Source organism: Strigops habroptila, chromosome Z (genome assembly GCF_004027225.2).
Source record: "Strigops habroptila isolate Jane chromosome Z, bStrHab1.2.pri, whole genome shotgun sequence".
In the NCBI taxonomy this organism is placed as follows: Eukaryota; Metazoa; Chordata; class Aves; order Psittaciformes; family Psittacidae; genus Strigops; species Strigops habroptila.
The window spans coordinates 89,830,209-89,847,189 of NC_044302.2; the positions used below are offsets into that span (position 1 = coordinate 89,830,209).

General features: G+C 42.9%; 1 protein-coding gene across 1 annotated transcript in view; it reads left to right on the top strand.

The window, feature by feature from the left end:
- The window catches only part of NPR3 (natriuretic peptide receptor 3), a 45,754-nt gene that overhangs the window by 7,508 nt on the left and 21,265 nt on the right, over positions 1–16,981 (top strand). Inside the window, exon 3 of the mRNA XM_030470884.1 lies at positions 1,963–2,129. Within this exon, the coding sequence (XP_030326744.1) occupies positions 1,963–2,129 (167 nt within the window). The remainder of the gene's footprint in view (positions 1–1,962; positions 2,130–16,981) is intronic.

The following is a 16,981-nucleotide window of genomic DNA, read 5'->3' on the forward strand; positions in this document are numbered from 1 at the left end:
TGTGTGAGTCAGTGTGCGGTCCCCAGGCTCAGCACCCTGCCCCAGGAGGGACCCTGGTGTCACAGCTGATGTGGAGTGGGTGTCCCCAGTGATGCAGCCCCCAGTAGATGGCACTTTGCCCCAACAGGGCAACACTGTGCCATCCTGGTGTGAGACCTCCATGCGCACGGCAATGGAGTAATACCTATTTGCCCCACCGTTGTGTGGGACCCTCAGCACCATCCTCCTCTGCATCCCAGGTAGGCCAGCCTTGTCACTTTTCCAAGGGACTAATGAAAACTCTCTGTGTTCTGGTCTGGTGTAGTTAGAATATGACATTTCCTGACATTTCTAATAATTCCTTTAAAGCATTTTTCTGTTTCTTTGTGGTTGTGTTTTCTATGAAGAGTGAAACAACTGTGCATCAGAAGTTAACTTTTGTGCAGATGGTCATCACATGTGGAAAGCAAGCATAAAACAGAAATGTGGAGCAATTCCCCCAAAATTCCTTGTTCCCAGTGCCTGGCAATACTAGATTATGTACCTTAGAAAAGGTACAAAATCTAAGACAGGGTGTGATTGGAAGATTGGCGCTGTGCTGTGAAGTTCAGATGACTGTGTTGCAGTTTGCTGCTGCCCTCCGTTCTGAATATTTTTAATTTTTCAGAAGAGCAGACACACTAGATGCCAAGGCTGCAATAATTGCACATAAGTACTGTGGCAAGACGACCTCCCGCAAAATAGCCCATGAAGGAATTTAAATACGTAAATTATTCTAGGAACGCTGTTATGCAAGTGTATGTATCACTGCTCCCAGTGTTAGGATTTTTATAAACAAATATGCATAGTGTCGAGGATAGAAACTTACTAGAAACAGCACTAACAAACTATTAGATGGGGGGATTATAGACACCCCCCCCCCAATCTATAATCTCTCTCATTTTAACGTCCATTTGTAAATGCAAAGCAATAGCAAAGCCCCCTGTGCTGTAGTCTCTGCTGTGCTTCTTGAATACTGCACCTCTGAAACGCAGGTACCCAGCTGGGGCAGAGGATTTCAGCTTTAAAGCTGTGTCAGGGCTTGTACCCTTTTGAGGAGAAGCTAGCAGGATGTGCTAGCTTACCATTGCCAGATGTGCATTTCTTCATTTTCGAAAGCAGTAACAAGGGCAGGGTTCAGGCACTGAATGGAATAGTGCTATGTCTGAGGGCAAAACCAGACAGTGGGATGTTAGTTGCTCTCCAGTGTTTCCATCGATCTGATAAATAGAGTCCTGGCATAAGTAATTTTGACCAGTTGAACTTTGTATTGGGAAAGAATAGCTCAGCTGATGCTGAGCTATGGTAAATAAGGCTTTTGTGGGGTAGAAATGAGAGATAAAAGGGCTCAGGTGGTCCCGTGCCTCCCACCGTGTGCCGGGAGTGACAGGAGCTGCCCCAGAGCCAAAAGCAGCAGGAGGAAAGACTTGTCCTCCAGAAAAGTGGCAGGTCTTTTGTTTGTTCTCCTGTGCTCTTGGAGAAAGCGGAGCAATTCTCCAATTATGTTTAGTGTCAAAAAAGAAAGAAGGTGATGATCATACTATTAACTTTAGTGATGCCTTTCTGACTGTCCAAGAGTGTCACTGATGGAGTGATGTGTAACAAATTTTGTGGTTGAATCCTTCCTCACTTAAATATTTCTGTGTTCGAGATCTGGCACATGTTTTTTGCTCAGAGGTGTCTTCTCACACTTAGGCTTCATCCCACCCTTTAAAAATAAGCAAGCACAGCATGGGAGTAAAGTTGTCCATCTGTTTGCACGTTTACTTCCCACCAGCTGTTCTTCCCTACCCAGTTTCCTGCGCATCTTGGAGCAGGTTCAGGTCTCCCTTGTACTCTGCCATTTCCCCAAGGTGCAGTAGAGGGGAGTTCTGGGTGGAAAACGAAGGCAACCCTGTAATGGTACCTAATTTGGAGTTGGAAATATTATTGTTTTCCTCTTAGGAAATGGCTCTTGGAGAAGAGGAGACAAACATGACCTTGAAGCCAAGAAAGCATACTCGTACCTCCAAACCGTCACTTTGCTGAGGACCGTGAAGCCCGAGTTTGAGAAGTTTTCCCTGGAGGTGAAAAGTTCTGTTCAGAAGCAAGGTCTGCATGAGGATGACTATGTAAGTACTTGATGACAGGCTTCAGATCTTAGCATCTTCAAAAACATGCACCTAATTAAAGCAAAAGTAGCGGTGAGAACTTATCAGGACAGAATGACCTCAGTCCAGTTATAAAATCCCACTGCTGCCTGTATAATATTTTCTATGTATTTATTTCTTCGTTTTCTTTTTGTGGATAATGAAAATAGTAAGAATAGACTTGGTCTACGTGCACCAGGTCTGTACTTCACCATCCATGACCAATTGTTCTGTGTTCATACTCTTATTAATCAGCAGCAACTTTGGGGAAAGGCAGATTGCCAGGTCTCTCTACCTCTCTCGCCAATCACTTGTCTTTTTTTAACAGGCAAAAAATTATATTATTCTTGGTTTTTTTCTCCCAGTAATTTTTTTTTTTTTTTTTTTTTTGGTAGAACTAGGTCTCAGAAAGTTACACTCTCTGTATTGCATCTGATGAAGTTTTTCTTGATCTGAATGAGAAAAGTCTTATTTCTTAACTAAGCATATTTAGGTTGCATCTGAAAATTGCTTTTGAGGTACTGCTAAGCTAGTTTGTTAGGTGTTTTCATATAAAAGTCTTCTGTGAAGGCAAGAATGTATAGCACATACCTATAGTGATTTCTGCATGCTGATACAAGTACTTTGCAGACAGTCAGCTTTCCCCATTATGGGGAGTAAAGTTTCAGATTCGCTTATAAAGAAAAAAGGCTTGAAGAGAGTTTGGTCAGTCTTTAACTGTAGGAAATGAGAGCTAGAAATTTATGCCTGAAACTCAAGAAAGCAACCCAACCTCCTCATTTGCCAGCTCCCACTTAGGCACCTATCTCATCTCTGCTTTAAGCAACGTGTCTCTCACAGGTGGAGGCACCATCTTTACTTCAAAGCACAAGCACTGAACTTGAATGTGGTGTTAATGAATGACCTTTCCTGCAGTTCATTCCATAATCTCAGCTGTCTTTAGAAAACTGGTTCTTCTTAGAACTTGAATATATTTTATTTAAATATTTTACTTAAAATCCCAAACAGAATGGTTTGGTTTGGAAGGAACCATAAAGCTCATCCAGTTCCACCCCCCTGCCACAGGCAGGGACATCTTCCACTAGACCAGGTTGCTCCAAGCCCCGTCCAGCCTGGCCTTGAACACTGCCAGGGATGGGGCAGCCGCAACTCCTCTGGATAACATGTTGCAGTGCCTCACCATCCTCATCTAATCTAAATGTTAAGTTTGAATCACGTTACTAGCATGTTTTTCCTGTGAATCTTTAAAAGTCTAGGCAGGCAGAAACAGCCTTTCCTTGGCATTCTTTGCCTTGGGTTAGTGGATAAACCCCAACTGCTAATTTCAAAGTGCTGCTTTCTGAAGAACCTGCTAAATGAGTTTTGAATAAGGCATAAGACTGTAATTTGTGCTGTTCCTCCATTTTTCCCTCCATGTGCCCTTTTGCAGGTGTCAATTAACAAGATACATTCCTTGAAAATCTTCCATGTGCTTTGCATTGTGGTTTGTGAGAAATTTGAGTATCAAAGATCCAGTCAGCCACAGTTTTGTGGCTTTTCTAGTCTGGGCAGTCTGACATTTCCCTAGATGAGAGAAGTGGCCTGCAGGTGGTTTTGGGGCAGGCAGGGATATGCTTTGCTGTTCTTTAGGATGGGGACCCACTGCAAACCCTATGCAAGTTCGGTGTTGGATAGATGCAAGCGCTGTTGTGGTCAAGCAGAATGCATGAGAAAGCAAATCCCTCCATGCCAGCAGGGAACAGATTTTGCAGACTAATGTTTGTCAGGGAGACTCCTTGCACAGCAGCATAAGCACTGCCAGAAGCCCTCTTGTCTCTTTCCTGACTTCACGGTTGCTTGTGCAATCAGCCATCCATGCTGGCAGTGCTCCTGGCTGTCCCAGGGCAGCTGTGCGGGTTCCAGGCTCCCTATTGCCTCATCCTTGACCACCCTCTGCCTGGCTCTGAGGGCTGCCTCTCCCTGTATCCTGTTCCCACATGTGATCCAGAGCTTTTCATCTTGCTCCAGCACTCCCTCACAAAACCATCAGCCTTTGCTAGGCCCAGGCAGTGATATGGAGCCCCTCCTGCTGCTGCTGCTTCTCCTAACTCCTCTTCCCACTCTTCCCACCTGGCTTTTTGTACCCTTCCCAATTTTTCCATGTTGGGACAGAGGGAGGATCTGTGTACACCTACCACAGCTTCTTGCCATCTGAAACTTGTCAGTCCTCATGGGAAGCTTGTGGTGGAGGCCATAGGGATCTGGGGCTCCCTGTGGAGGAGCTACAGATCATGGCTATGGGAGAAGGAGGTTTGGTTTCAAATGCAGAGTGGGTGCTTAATTTACTTAGATCTCAGCAAAGCCTCTGCTCCTACCTGCTTCCTCACATCCTCCTAACCCAATGGGAAAATAAAATCTCTGTAAGAGAAGTAGCCTAGGGTTGAACATATCAAATAACATAAGCTGTGTTACTTCATTAATAGTGTGTGAATTTTAACTTCCTGGCTTGCTTTTCATCATTTATGATGAATTTTACACTTCCTCACGTTGGCCAGTGGGAAAGAGATACTTCGTGTCCCTCTAACTGGTTGCCCTGCTGCTGTGTTAAGAGGAGAAGCATTTTAGGGCAGCCTTCAGGCTTAAAAAAAATCCATTTAAAAAAGAATGGGGAAAAATAAAAAGCCAAACTGAGGGCCATTTCCTTCCTTTCTGAAAGATATATGGGCAGTGGCCATTTCATTAACAGTGCTGCTTTTGGCAGCATGGGAAGAAAGCAGTGATTCTGGCCTGGGCATGTACTAAGTAAGGCTGTGTCCTCCAAGGGAAGCTTAGGAGGGAGAGGTCCTTCAGCTGAGGAGGTGGGAAACAACAGAGATGGATTTTTCCCTCCTGGATTCTGCTCCTGAAAACAAAAAATATGCAGAAAGAATAGTCAGTGGTACAGTCCATCTCAAGTCCTGTCCACGGGTCTTGAAATATAATCCTCATCCTTTTCTGCAAGCTGTGTCCTAAGAGGATGAACCTGGGGAGGTTTGGATTTGAAGCATTCAGTGTTTCTGCTTTGTGTGGATTTTTCCAGTGTCATGGGAAAATGGGGCCCCAGATCCATGGTCTAAATTATCTCTCAGTGACCCTAACTCAAACAAAAGTCGTTAGTGCTGCCATTTTGTCCTGGCCTCTTGCCAGCGCTAATCCTGAAGGCATTATTATCTACCAAAACAGAATACCATAAAAATGGAAAATAAGCAGATGACAGAAGGGAAGATAAGGGAGACAGAAAGGGCAGAGTCCTAAAGCAGCAGCTGTCCAGTTGCCAGATGGAGAACACATATGGCCCTTGGAGGAGTAGCGGGTCAAAGAGTGTTGGCCATCTTCAACTCCAGCTGTGAGATTACACAGAAAAGAGAAAAATCTGTTGTGGGTACTTCTTTATGAGGTCAGAAATTGCTGTTGTTTCTGCATAGGTGTTATGCTGTAGAAATGGGGAAGGTGGAAAAACCTGTCCCTTCTGAATGAGCCAGAAAGTATGGAAAAGGCTATTTCTTTTACTCCTCCAGGAATCTTTCTTGTAAAGGAAAAAGTTTCCTTGAGCACCTTTTAACTAGACAGCTTCGAAAATGAGCGGCAGAGAGGTTCTGATAAATCAGCTTAGAAGTGTTTGTATAGGTAGTAGTTGCACAGGATGGGGCTAAAAATGATGATGTTCCCTGTCTGCAATGTCCCGTTGCAACATCCCATTGCAACAGCTGCCTGAGTCCATTAGCAAATATTATTACTTTGCTTGGTCACCACTTCCAGAGTCTGAAAGCAGTTACTGTCATGTTAATGTAACCCAAAGAACTGTGGGCTGAAGCCTCAGATCTGCTCAGCCCTCATTTCAGCACTCAGTAGTGTCATGATTTTTTTTTTTTTTTCCAAGAGACATCTCTAGTTCTGTAGAAGGCCTGACCATTTTATTTTGTGCCTACCTGGAGATGGACCTCTCTGATGAAGCAGACTTTTCTGTCTTAGGAAAGCAGGCTGAGAGAGCTGGGTTTGCTCAGCCTGGAGAAGACTCCAGGAGACCTTCAGTACCTTCAGTACCTAAAGGGGGTACAGGAAAACTGGAGAGGGGCTTTTTACAAAATCATGTAGTGACAGGACAAGGGGGAATGGCTGTAAATTCAGAGAGGGGAGATTTAGATTAGACATTAGGAAGAAGTTCTTCCCTGTGAGGGTGCTGAGGCGCTGGCACAGGTTGCCCAGAGAAGCTGTGGTTGCCCCATCCCTGGCAGTGTTCAAGGCCAGGCTGGACACAGGGGCTTGGAGCAACCTGCTCTAGTGGAAGATGTCCCTGCCCATGGCAGGGGGTTGGAACTGGATGAGCTTTAAGGTCCCTTCCATCCCAAACCATTCTAGGATTCTATGATATAATAGCCAAAAGGAGGATTTATTTTCAAATTTGGGGTTTGATCATAAGGAAAGTAGGATTACTTTAATGCTATAAATTACAGCAGTTTTCTCACTTCTGTAATGTTAATGCTTTACAAAGACATTAACAGCAACATGTCCTGGTCTCTCTAAACTAGTTGAGATCCTTGGTTTAATTGCAAAATACAGGTCTAGCTCTGCTTGCAGACCTATAGCCTAAGTGATGCAGACAGCAATGGGAATTGAATGCATTTACTTGAAGGAAGAATTTGAAACTGTCCCTGAACTGGTATATGAATAAGTCCCAACAGATACTCTAGTTAAAAATGTTTATGAATAAATAGTGTTTCAGTTAAAGTATATGCATAAGCCATTTTTATTAAATAATGCCGAACACTTAATGGATTGGTGGTAGGCTGCAGTTGGGAAGCTCTTAATGCACCTTCTGTTCCTGACTCAGGTCTAGAATTCAATAAATGCTTTTTTTATGTCCAGCCTAGTATTCTGAGCTGGGATGATTTTACAGCCTGATGTATTTGCTCTTCTGAGGTTACAGACCACCCATGGCTTGGTTTTTTTTTCTCATTTAAAAGCTGAAAATGTAACTAATTAAGCAAATAGTTCTGCTTTGTTAATTACATGACAGCATTGTTCACGAGGTGGATGCATGTATTTTTGCCCTATCCACAGCCCTTTTCACACTGAAAATGAGCAGCAAGAGAAGGGAACTGGAGCCCAATTTGCCTGTAAAGTTATCTCAGTGAAAGAATGAGCTACATAGATTAATTACATCAGCGAAATGCTACTACCTATTAGAAAGGGCAAGTCTGTTTTATTGAGCATTTTTAGCTCTTTGAAATGAGAAATGGTGCGCACAAGAGCAACTGTTCAAGCTCTAACAGTTAACTACAAAAGCTATGTGGGAGGTAGCTGTGCTCATAAAGTTTATCATCTCATCCGTAACATCCGTGCCAGACTCTTCCCTGTGTGTATTCCTTACGTCAGCCTTTTAATTAGGATTGTACACCAGCTAAGATAAGGGTTGGGAGAAGCGAGCAATTCGGTCATGTCAGAGAGAGATGCTGAAAACGTAATGTATTCAGCAGTGTAATGTCCCACTTGTCTTTCTTCAGGCACAGGCAGGCAAGATTAATGACAGGCAGGCTTTTGTGTCTCTTCTGACTACACCAGGATGGGAGAGAGTTTTGGGGAGATTTAAAAAAGAGAAAACCCACAACGAAAAAAACCCTGCTGGGGAATAATTTGTTCAAATGAATAGGTCTATTCAGCCACTGGAGTGCTTTGCTAATTGTGTTCAGAAGAATAAAAGCAAACCACAAGCTGCTTTGAGCAGCCAGAAAAAATGGGTTCACATGCCAGCTTATTAACAAGATGAATTCTATTACTAAAACGTATTTAGGATTTTCACGACCAGCCCTTCACCTCTTGGAATTAATGAGAGTTTCTTCAATTTCTGTAAGAGCACTGTTGAACTCTGGACTGCTAAATTTGGTGAATACAGCAGACGCTTCTTTTTTGCTGAAGTTAATGCTTTCTCAGTGGTATGAAAGGCTAGTGTCTTGCCGGGGTCTTAGGCAAAACTACAGCATAATAGTATTTGCCATTAACAGATGTCATACAAGACAGTAAAAGAAATAAATTATTCTTCTCTCTTCCAGTGGTTTTCTGTTAGTTTTTCTAGCCTGTCTAAGCATAATTTTGAAGCTGCCTAAAACCATGGAGGAGATAGTAAAAAAACTGTAGGTGTATCTGAAAATAGTAACACCTGAACTCTTTGGGAATGTAGAAGTTTAGAACTGATGTTCACATATATGTTGTATATTTTCTATAGCCCCGTTTTTTCACTTGGGTTTCACAGATACTCACATTCCACTTTGCTAAACAGACACTCAGACATTTATGGGCAAGGTACTTTCCCTTTGAAGTACTTGCTAGAAATATGCCTTATTTTTCACTAATAAAATGTGAAAAATACGTCTTCCAGCAAAGTTTATAACCTGATTTTGGTTTTGGTTTTAATGCCACTCCATGCTGTTTGCATTGCTAATGATCCAAAAGGTAGTTTATCCCATTGAGGTATTGTTTTTATGTAACTTTGTAGGACTTTTGATACTGATGTTATACATGGTCCTCAGGTTTGGCTCAGAGATGTTTGAGTGAAGGCAAGAGAAGACTATATATCTCATTTTGCAAAAAATGACACTTGAAAAATGAAAGGTGTTTATGAAATGAAAAGTGACTTACGTGTAGCTAATACCTTTTTCTACAAGCCTTGTTCCCTGAGTAGCTTATGAAAATAACACTCAGTTGAAAGTTTCCTTTTTAGCTGGAAAAACCCCTCAGCTCAACAAGGCATGAAGTGGGAGGTTTGGGTGAGTGTGTACCGTGTTAGGATGCTTTTGCAGCCAGCAGCAGGGTCCTGGGTAGGCAACTGGAAGCTGTTTTCTCATGGGAGTGGTGTTCTTGCTGGATGGCTGGAGGGAAGCTCCAGCCTCAGTACTGCGGGTGCTGCGGTGGGTTCACCTGTGCTGGTAGCCTCATGCTGTGGTAACATAGATGGGGTTAAGAGTTCAGTGTTTGAAATCTGGCTTAGCCAAACAGTTTAATTGGAGAGTTTGATTAGGAGGGTGGCAGGGGTTGGGGGATGGAGGCACGTTTTATTTTCTTTAGGGGCATAAAGGGAGGACAGTTCTTCAAGGCCAGAAATGCTTATTCCTCATTTGAGAGCTCCAGGGCAGAAGAGATGTTGCCTCCACAGGCACCAGTGCTGCACTTTCGTGTGACCATGTAGCTATTGAGATGGTGAAGGTGATCCTGAATGATAGCAGGGCAAGGTTTAACTTTATGACATTGGGGTGACAAGGCTTTGTAAAAGTACAGTATAGGTGGTAAGCAGTAACACCTTGAGTGATCAGAGGGCTGTAGCACCTCTCCTATGAGGGTAGGCTGGGAGAGTTGGGCTTGTTCAGCCAGAAAAGAAGGCTCCAGGAAGACATTGTAGCAGCCTTCCAGTACCTAGAAAGGCCTACAAGGAATCTGGAGAGGGACTTTTTATAAGGGCATGTAGGGATATGACAAGGGGGAATGGCTTTGACTTGAAAGAGGATAGTTTTAGATTAGATATTAGGAAGAAGGTCTTCACTATGAGGGTGGTGAGACTGGAAGAGATTGCCCTGAGAAGTTGTGGCTGCCCCGTCTCTGGCGGTGTTCAAGGCCAGGTTGGATGGGGCTTTGAAAAACCAGGTCTAGTGGCAGGGGGTTGGAATTGGATGAGCTTTAAGGTCCCTTCCAACCCAAAACATGCTGTGATTCTATGAAGTCTGTGATCGCTTGCTACATCAGTACATTAATTTCTTACGGCTGAGTGGTGGGAGGTTGAGCAACCTCAACATAGCCCTGAGAAAGACTCCCTCCCCAGAGGGAAAAATCTCCTAACAGAAGGGCACGCTGGCCCTGTAGGTGAGTCAAGTCACCCATGTGTATGACTGCAGAGCAAAGGCAGGCAGCAGGGCTCGGGTGCGCTCCACCTGGGCTGTGAGAGAAGGTCAGCGTATCATGCTGCCAGCTCTGATTTTTATTTCAGTGGATATTTAGCAATTCCTCTAATGTGGAGGGGTTAATGTAGTCGGCCTGTGAGGATGGGCTGTGTGGATTAAGGCAACGGTGTTCTTGTACAGGCAGGGAGCCATAGGAACCCACAGGAGTATACTCCTGACTTTCCTTCTCTTTAGTAGATACTCTTTTCATTAGGAAGAGAAGCCCGACACAAAATCAAAAGGTCTAATCCGTTCTAAGAAGAACTAATGTATCATGGCAGACTGAAAAGACAAGGACTGTCTATGTCCCAGAGCAAATGAATAAGAGGGGCATGAGAAAGGGGCACGGGACAATGAGAGGAGGGTAGGTGAGGAGCTCTGAGTGCCCTTTGCTTGGCGGCCGGGAACAAGGCAACATTCAGTAGGCAGGAGAGCATTTACATTTGATGGGACACGCGTTTGTACAATGCATCCAGTTAGCCCACCAGACTGCAGATTAGAAAACGCTTAGCAAAATCAAGCAGGATGCCGGGGATCAGACAATTAACAAGGAAGCAGGAAGCTGTGAGAGTGAGGTTTTTAGCCTTTTGGAGGGGCTGTAAATCGTCATATTTTGATCTGTTAGTTACCATGCTGGTGCTGGAGGGTGGGAGGACACATTCCAGGTGTGTGGCTGGGACATTGCTGCCTGCTGAGAGGTACACATAAATATCTTCAGATACAGCTGCTGCATCTCTCCTTTCCATGCTAGTGGGATACTTGCAGGTATGCCAGCGAAGGAATGGTTAATCAGCCAGCTTAACACCTTTAATTCAATATCCAGAAAGCAAATAACAAAACCAAGTAATTAGTTTTTAAATTATTTGCAATGGAAGCATGATTAATAGCAGCCTGAGGGTTTGCATTAATTCCATGCCATTAAGGTTTACAAGTTTGTATGCCCATTTACCCTGATATTTAATAAAAACATAATTTGTCATGGCAACTTCAGCCTCAGGTGGGCAAATGATTTACTTCCAGCCCAGAGGTACCTCAGGTTATGGCTGGTTATCCCTCTCCCCCAGCACCTGAGTTTCAGCTCCCCAGTGCACCCCAGGATGCCCTGCAGACAGATTGGGGAAGGGTGGAGTTCAGATTCCCTGAAAGCGGGGATTTTATCCTGAATTTCTCTCATGCTAGCACAGCCGTTGTAGCCCGAGGGCTTTTAGATGAAAGGGGCAAGGGATTTGAAAGGAGTGGCTCACTGAGGGGTTTTTGTAAAGACTCGACTGTACCTCCATGCAGCGGGGAGTTGGTTAGTTGCCTGTGCCAGAGTAACAGGATCACATCCATCCCTCATTCTTCACCTCCTTAGCTGGCAAGGGTGAGGCGGGCTGCTGGTGCTTAGGAATGGGTTTGTGTGCCTAATTTTTGTGTGGTACTGAATAAGAAGCTTAGGTGACTAATCCCAGTGCTGAACGCACTTTTGAGCTAAGCACCAGTTTTGGCTGTGCGTAAATCATCCGTGTTTATCCAGCCCTTAAGACTGTACTTAAAGCAAACGCTCTGCTGCGTAGCCTTTGCTAACCTGCTGCAAAGCAGAATTCAGATGGTCCTTTCATCAGATGGGTCCTTTTTACCTCACCAAAGATTTCACCAGCCCACCCTCATACTGTTTACTCACCAGCTAGTGTAGCACAAGTAAATTCAGTTTGAACAGATTAGTTTTCTCCACAGTAATAAAGCAATTTTTTTCTCTTGCGTTTTGCATGAGAACTGATGTGATGTTGACAGGTTTTTGTAGAGAAAATAATTTTTTTCTGTGATTTTTGTGGTTTGGTGATAATGTTAGAAATCCACAACCCAAAACAATTGCACATTGTACAAGGATAAACATTTAACAAAAAATGTCCTTCCTGTTTGTCCTAGCTCTGCATTTATTTAAACCAGTTGGCTTATTTTAGCGGGTGGAACTGATTTTTTCAGATGAGTGACTCTGTCATCCTGAAAACTGAAATATGTTCCTGCTTGAAAAACAAACTTGCACACGTGCTTGCTGACATTTAAAACTTAATATTTAATGAAAGCACTGGGTTTGGACTTTTTTCATTACTAGGTGTATATGTGCAATTAAACTGTCCCAACAGTTGCATGATGCCAGCTTAAAATGTAAGCATTCATTACAACTGTATAACAGGTTAATACGAGAGTATCCAATGGGGTCTTTAGAAAAATGTTTTAATTTCTGTGTGTTCAGCTGAAAAGAGGAACTTCTTTAGTATCTCTTGTGTTTCGCCATACTAGAAGTATGGTTTCTGAACATAATTTTTAAGTTATCACGTGAATGACCACATAGTTTGTTAGAAGGCAGGAAATCTTAAAAAGGCAGTTCATTTTTAATGGCAGCTATACCTTTAACAGTTAAGATTCCTTCAGTATACAAGCAATGTTAATATAGTGCTGTGTGCTAGACATCCTTTGCATTGGTCATTTATCTCAAATTAAAGATGTACTATGAACATGGGGATTTTACCTTGACTGCAGGAGCATATTAATGCATTCTCTGATTCCTTTTCTTTGATAGGTGGCCTGAAGCCCTTCAGAAATAAATTACACAGGCCAATAGTATATGTGTAAAATATACATGAAGGAAAAATTCCCTTAAATGATTATTCTGTAGTAGTTCACTTCTGGTTCCAAACAGTGCTGTTCCTTAGCTGCATTGATTGCATTCCTTTGAGAACAGTGTTAAAAGCTAATACAGGAACCAAAACACACAGAGGTAAAACGCTGGTACCAACTTGCAGAAGGGAATCAGTGAGCGTGTTGAATAGAGCCAGGAATAAATTCCACAAAGGTTTGCAGGGGGAAAATCTGGTCCCAGAGGTGCTTTCCTTTGTTGGAGCACAGCAGTTTTCAGCTCATCCCCCGCCTGCTTTAGCCACACTGTTGGAGGTTTGGGGGCCATGCTGAGACCTGGTGATGTCAGGTCATGGGTTTGGTTCAAAGTTTGTGCAAATCAGTGACAGTAAAAGCCCCTTGATGTGAGCTGGCTGTGGGTAAGATTTTAAATCTGCTGAGGTGGCGATTCCCGTGTCTGTGTGTAATGGAAGGAGCAAATTTTGGCCGTATCTTGGAAGTTTTCTGCCTGCCCTGCTGGCAGCGGGCACTAGGAGTTTAAAGCTGTTTTCTAGATAATCACAGGAGAGTGTTGCAAGCAATAAACACAAAATGAGCAGCTCTTGAAGGCAGTGGGAGGGAAGGGTGCCTCCATGCCCTTGCATCTCAGGTGTCGCTGTGCCCTGCCATGTTCTAACTGGCATTTCACAGCCCATCTCCCTTGAGGCCTTGGATTGAATAGGTTTCTGCTTCAATTCGTCATTGAGACAGAAGAGCAACTTGTGTCTGTCCCAGCAGGATGACAGTAAATTTAACAGTTTTTCAAGAATGGGGTATTAAGAAAAACAAGGAAGAGAGCATGAAGGAGGATGAGGTGCAAGAGCAAAGGCTGGCTTTGTGGTTAGCTTTCTTTCCCTGACAGTAAAATAACCTTCACTGGCAAAGTGCCCTAACTCCCTGAAATTGGCAACCTGTTTAAAAGTAAATCCCAGGTATCGGTTGTTATCTTTTATTCTCTTTTTATTAATTTCTTTTATTTCAGCAGACCATTTTGTGGAACAAAGGGCTGGCTTTGAAGTGGATGGGAGTTTGTCACTAGAGGAATTTCAGACCCTTTGAAGTAAGCATCCTCTTGTGTAGGTGGAGCAAGGGTAGCAATGGTTTGGCATGCCAAGGGTGCACATCAGTTCATGTACCAGCTGGTCAGATGCATGGCTGAACAGTCCAGGCAGGCAATAGCATAATCTTAACCTGAAGAAAAAGGGCTTGTCTGTGGCAGAGTGTCTTTGTGTCCAAATCAGTAAAAGTGCAGTAAAAGCAGGAATCTTTGTATACATCTTGTCCCTCATATGAGGATGGAGGTGGGCAGCCAATGGGTTGTGACTGCTGCTTGCTCTCCAGATGTAATTAATTGCCCCGTTTTTTTTTCCACCTACACCTTCTCTCTTAACTTGCATTTCAATTGCAAAGTCCTCATGCTGGGGCCACATTGCCTAATGTGCAGAGTGCTTAGGTGGGGGCTCATGTCTGCTCTCAGCATTACTGCTGTACTAATAAATACTAGTGAGGAGATGGACAGAAACAGGCATCCTTGTTGAAAAAAGCCTCCTTAAAGTCGAGGGGAAGTAATGCCTTGTTTGACTGCAGTGCTGAATTGGTAAGCTTTAATCTTAAAGTGGACCATAAGTCTTGGTTTGAAGAATTCATATAATAAAATCACGTGCTCTGTTGGAAGAAAAGTCTCCTTTAGGTTTCCACATACACACCGTCTCCCTGTAAAAGATTAAATTGATGCAACAGTGTTTGAATTATTCTGTCTTAAATATGTACAATGTTTGCTTGCTATGTGATATCTCTTTATAGTGGGGGATGCTCATCCTCTTTTTCTAGGAAGAGGAAGAAAACCAACCCCAAATAACAAGTGAGGGTTGGGATGGTTATCTGTTGTTTAGAAAACCAAATCCTGAGCTCTGGCCTCATGTTCTTGAGCAGGTGCCAGCTTTTGTATTATGTATTTATAGAGTTGATATTGGTGGATACAGTGAGAGGCTGTCCTTGGCTTCAGCTGCATTGCCCAGAATTTGGCATAGTGCCATATGTTCTTTTTCAGTTGTGAATTAAATATTGAGGAAATGGCCTTCTCTGGAGAACGTGTTTCTATTATTTTTCTCCTTCCCTTCCTGTTTCTTTGAACCACTGAGGTCCAGCTTCATCAGGCAAGCAGTCTGGTTAGCAAAGCGAGCAGGCTGTATTTTTAGTATTAGGCATCTGAACATACAGCTTTGATTAAGTGGTTTACAGCTTTATCCATCTTTCCAGTTGCTGGGCTGCTTTCACAGTGATGTGATCTCTGTGGAAACAGGTTGGGTTATACATCCGTGTCTGTGAGCACCCCAGGAGACACTGTTAATGACAGCTGGCTGTGGGTGAATCCTGTGGCTTTGCGTTTGTTATACTTGGGAGTCCTTGAAATCTCAATCCTGATGCCAAGGAGTGGCTGTTATCTGTAAGTGAGATTTAGGAACTCTATGAATTTCTATTGCATAGTAGCATTAGGAAATCACATGAGGATCTGAGGAGCTGGACAGCGAATTAATGAGAGCTGTAATAATCCTCCTATGTCCTGATGGTAACATGCAGGGTTACCTGCATGTTACACAGTAGTGTTATGGCAATAGGACTAAAAAATTACTGCAAAGCTGAAAATGGACATGCATTGCTGGTTTGAAATTCACTTCACCTATTCACAGGTAATGCTCAAATGTAAGGGTATTCTTCCCTTGGCTTCACATTCTCAATCTACATCTCACTTCTACCCAGAGTTTCTCACTGACTTTATGCAAACTAAAAGTTTAAAAGAAAACAATCATATTTTGTCTTGAGCATCATGTCAAGCATGTAAATTGGTAAGATTTTTGCAAGAAGTGAGTACACTCTATGCAGTCCCCCAGGATCCTAACTGATTTTGGTTGGGACTATAGGTTGACGACTTGGAAGTCACTGCGGATGTAGTGGGAAGTATGTGCAGAGACCAAGTTGGGGAGTGTTAGCTATGTGCTTTTGCAGTGCAAAAAAAGTGATGATAATCTTCCCCACCTAGCACAGACGTGGTATGAATTGCTGTAATTGCTGTGATTTAGAGCTGGGCAGTTCCAGGTGGAAGAAAATAAGCTTACTTAACAGTCAGTGGGCAGGATATGGAAAATTATGGGTCCTGCATAGCTGTAGCTTGGCCGTCTTCCATGTTGGTAGTATTTTGCATTACTGCATATGTTGTTAACACCTTGGTGTATATGAATAGTGTGGTCACACTATAGCTGCTTGGGGAACTAGAACTTTGAACTGTGTAGAGTTTATTCATATGATTTCCATGGAGAGGGTTTTTTTCTGATGGAAAAAATTAGAGTAGAAAAGTAAGAAAATAAAAGGCGCAAATGTGTGCTTATCTCTTCCAGCTATGCAGTTAGCTTACCTGCTTTTTAGTTATATGGTACCTTGAATGGGATGTGAAAGTAAGATGGAAGATACCTCAGCAGAGAGGGTTTCCACATACTTGTGTTGCAGTCTCTAAAGATGTTCAGCAAATCAGGCAGCTCTGCTCGCATTGCTGATGATGGACATTGAGGGGCGGCTCTGCTGCGCAGCTCAGGTCAGGGACAGCAACTTAGTAGACCTGACGTGCAAATTGTGATCACAGCATTTGGAGCTCAGTTCATACCTGTAATTAAGAAAACAGCATAAATCAAAATGGAAACTACTATAATAAAATTTTCTGCTTTTTATTAGAGCTTAACTGAAAGAACTGTTAATTATGTACAAGATTAGTGGATCTTTAATAGCTTTTGTAATCTGTTTAGTTTTGTCCTGAGGGCTGTCTGATGTTGAATCACACGTTAGTAATTACTATGAAGACCTTCAAGCAAACTATGAAGACATCTTCACATTTACTCTCATCCTTGCTTGAAGCATTCATGGAACATTTACTTCTTCTAGCCCTTTTTAACCCTTTTCTTGCAGCAAAGGAAGGATGGGGTTTTTTTGTAAGTATTGTTTATTCGTACTGTGAGATACTCTAAAATTAAAAGAAACACAAGGCAGAAAGTGTGGAAATTGTTGGATTTGTGTCTTAGCCTGTTCCATCATTTCTTACAGGACTGAATGTAGAGCAGAAGCTATGTTAAAATAATAAAAAAAAAAAAAAGAAGAAAGGAAATCCTTCATATCCATGAGGCGTATGAGGTATCATTAACACAGCTAATGTTCTCCAGAAAGGAAGTCCTGTGATTATAT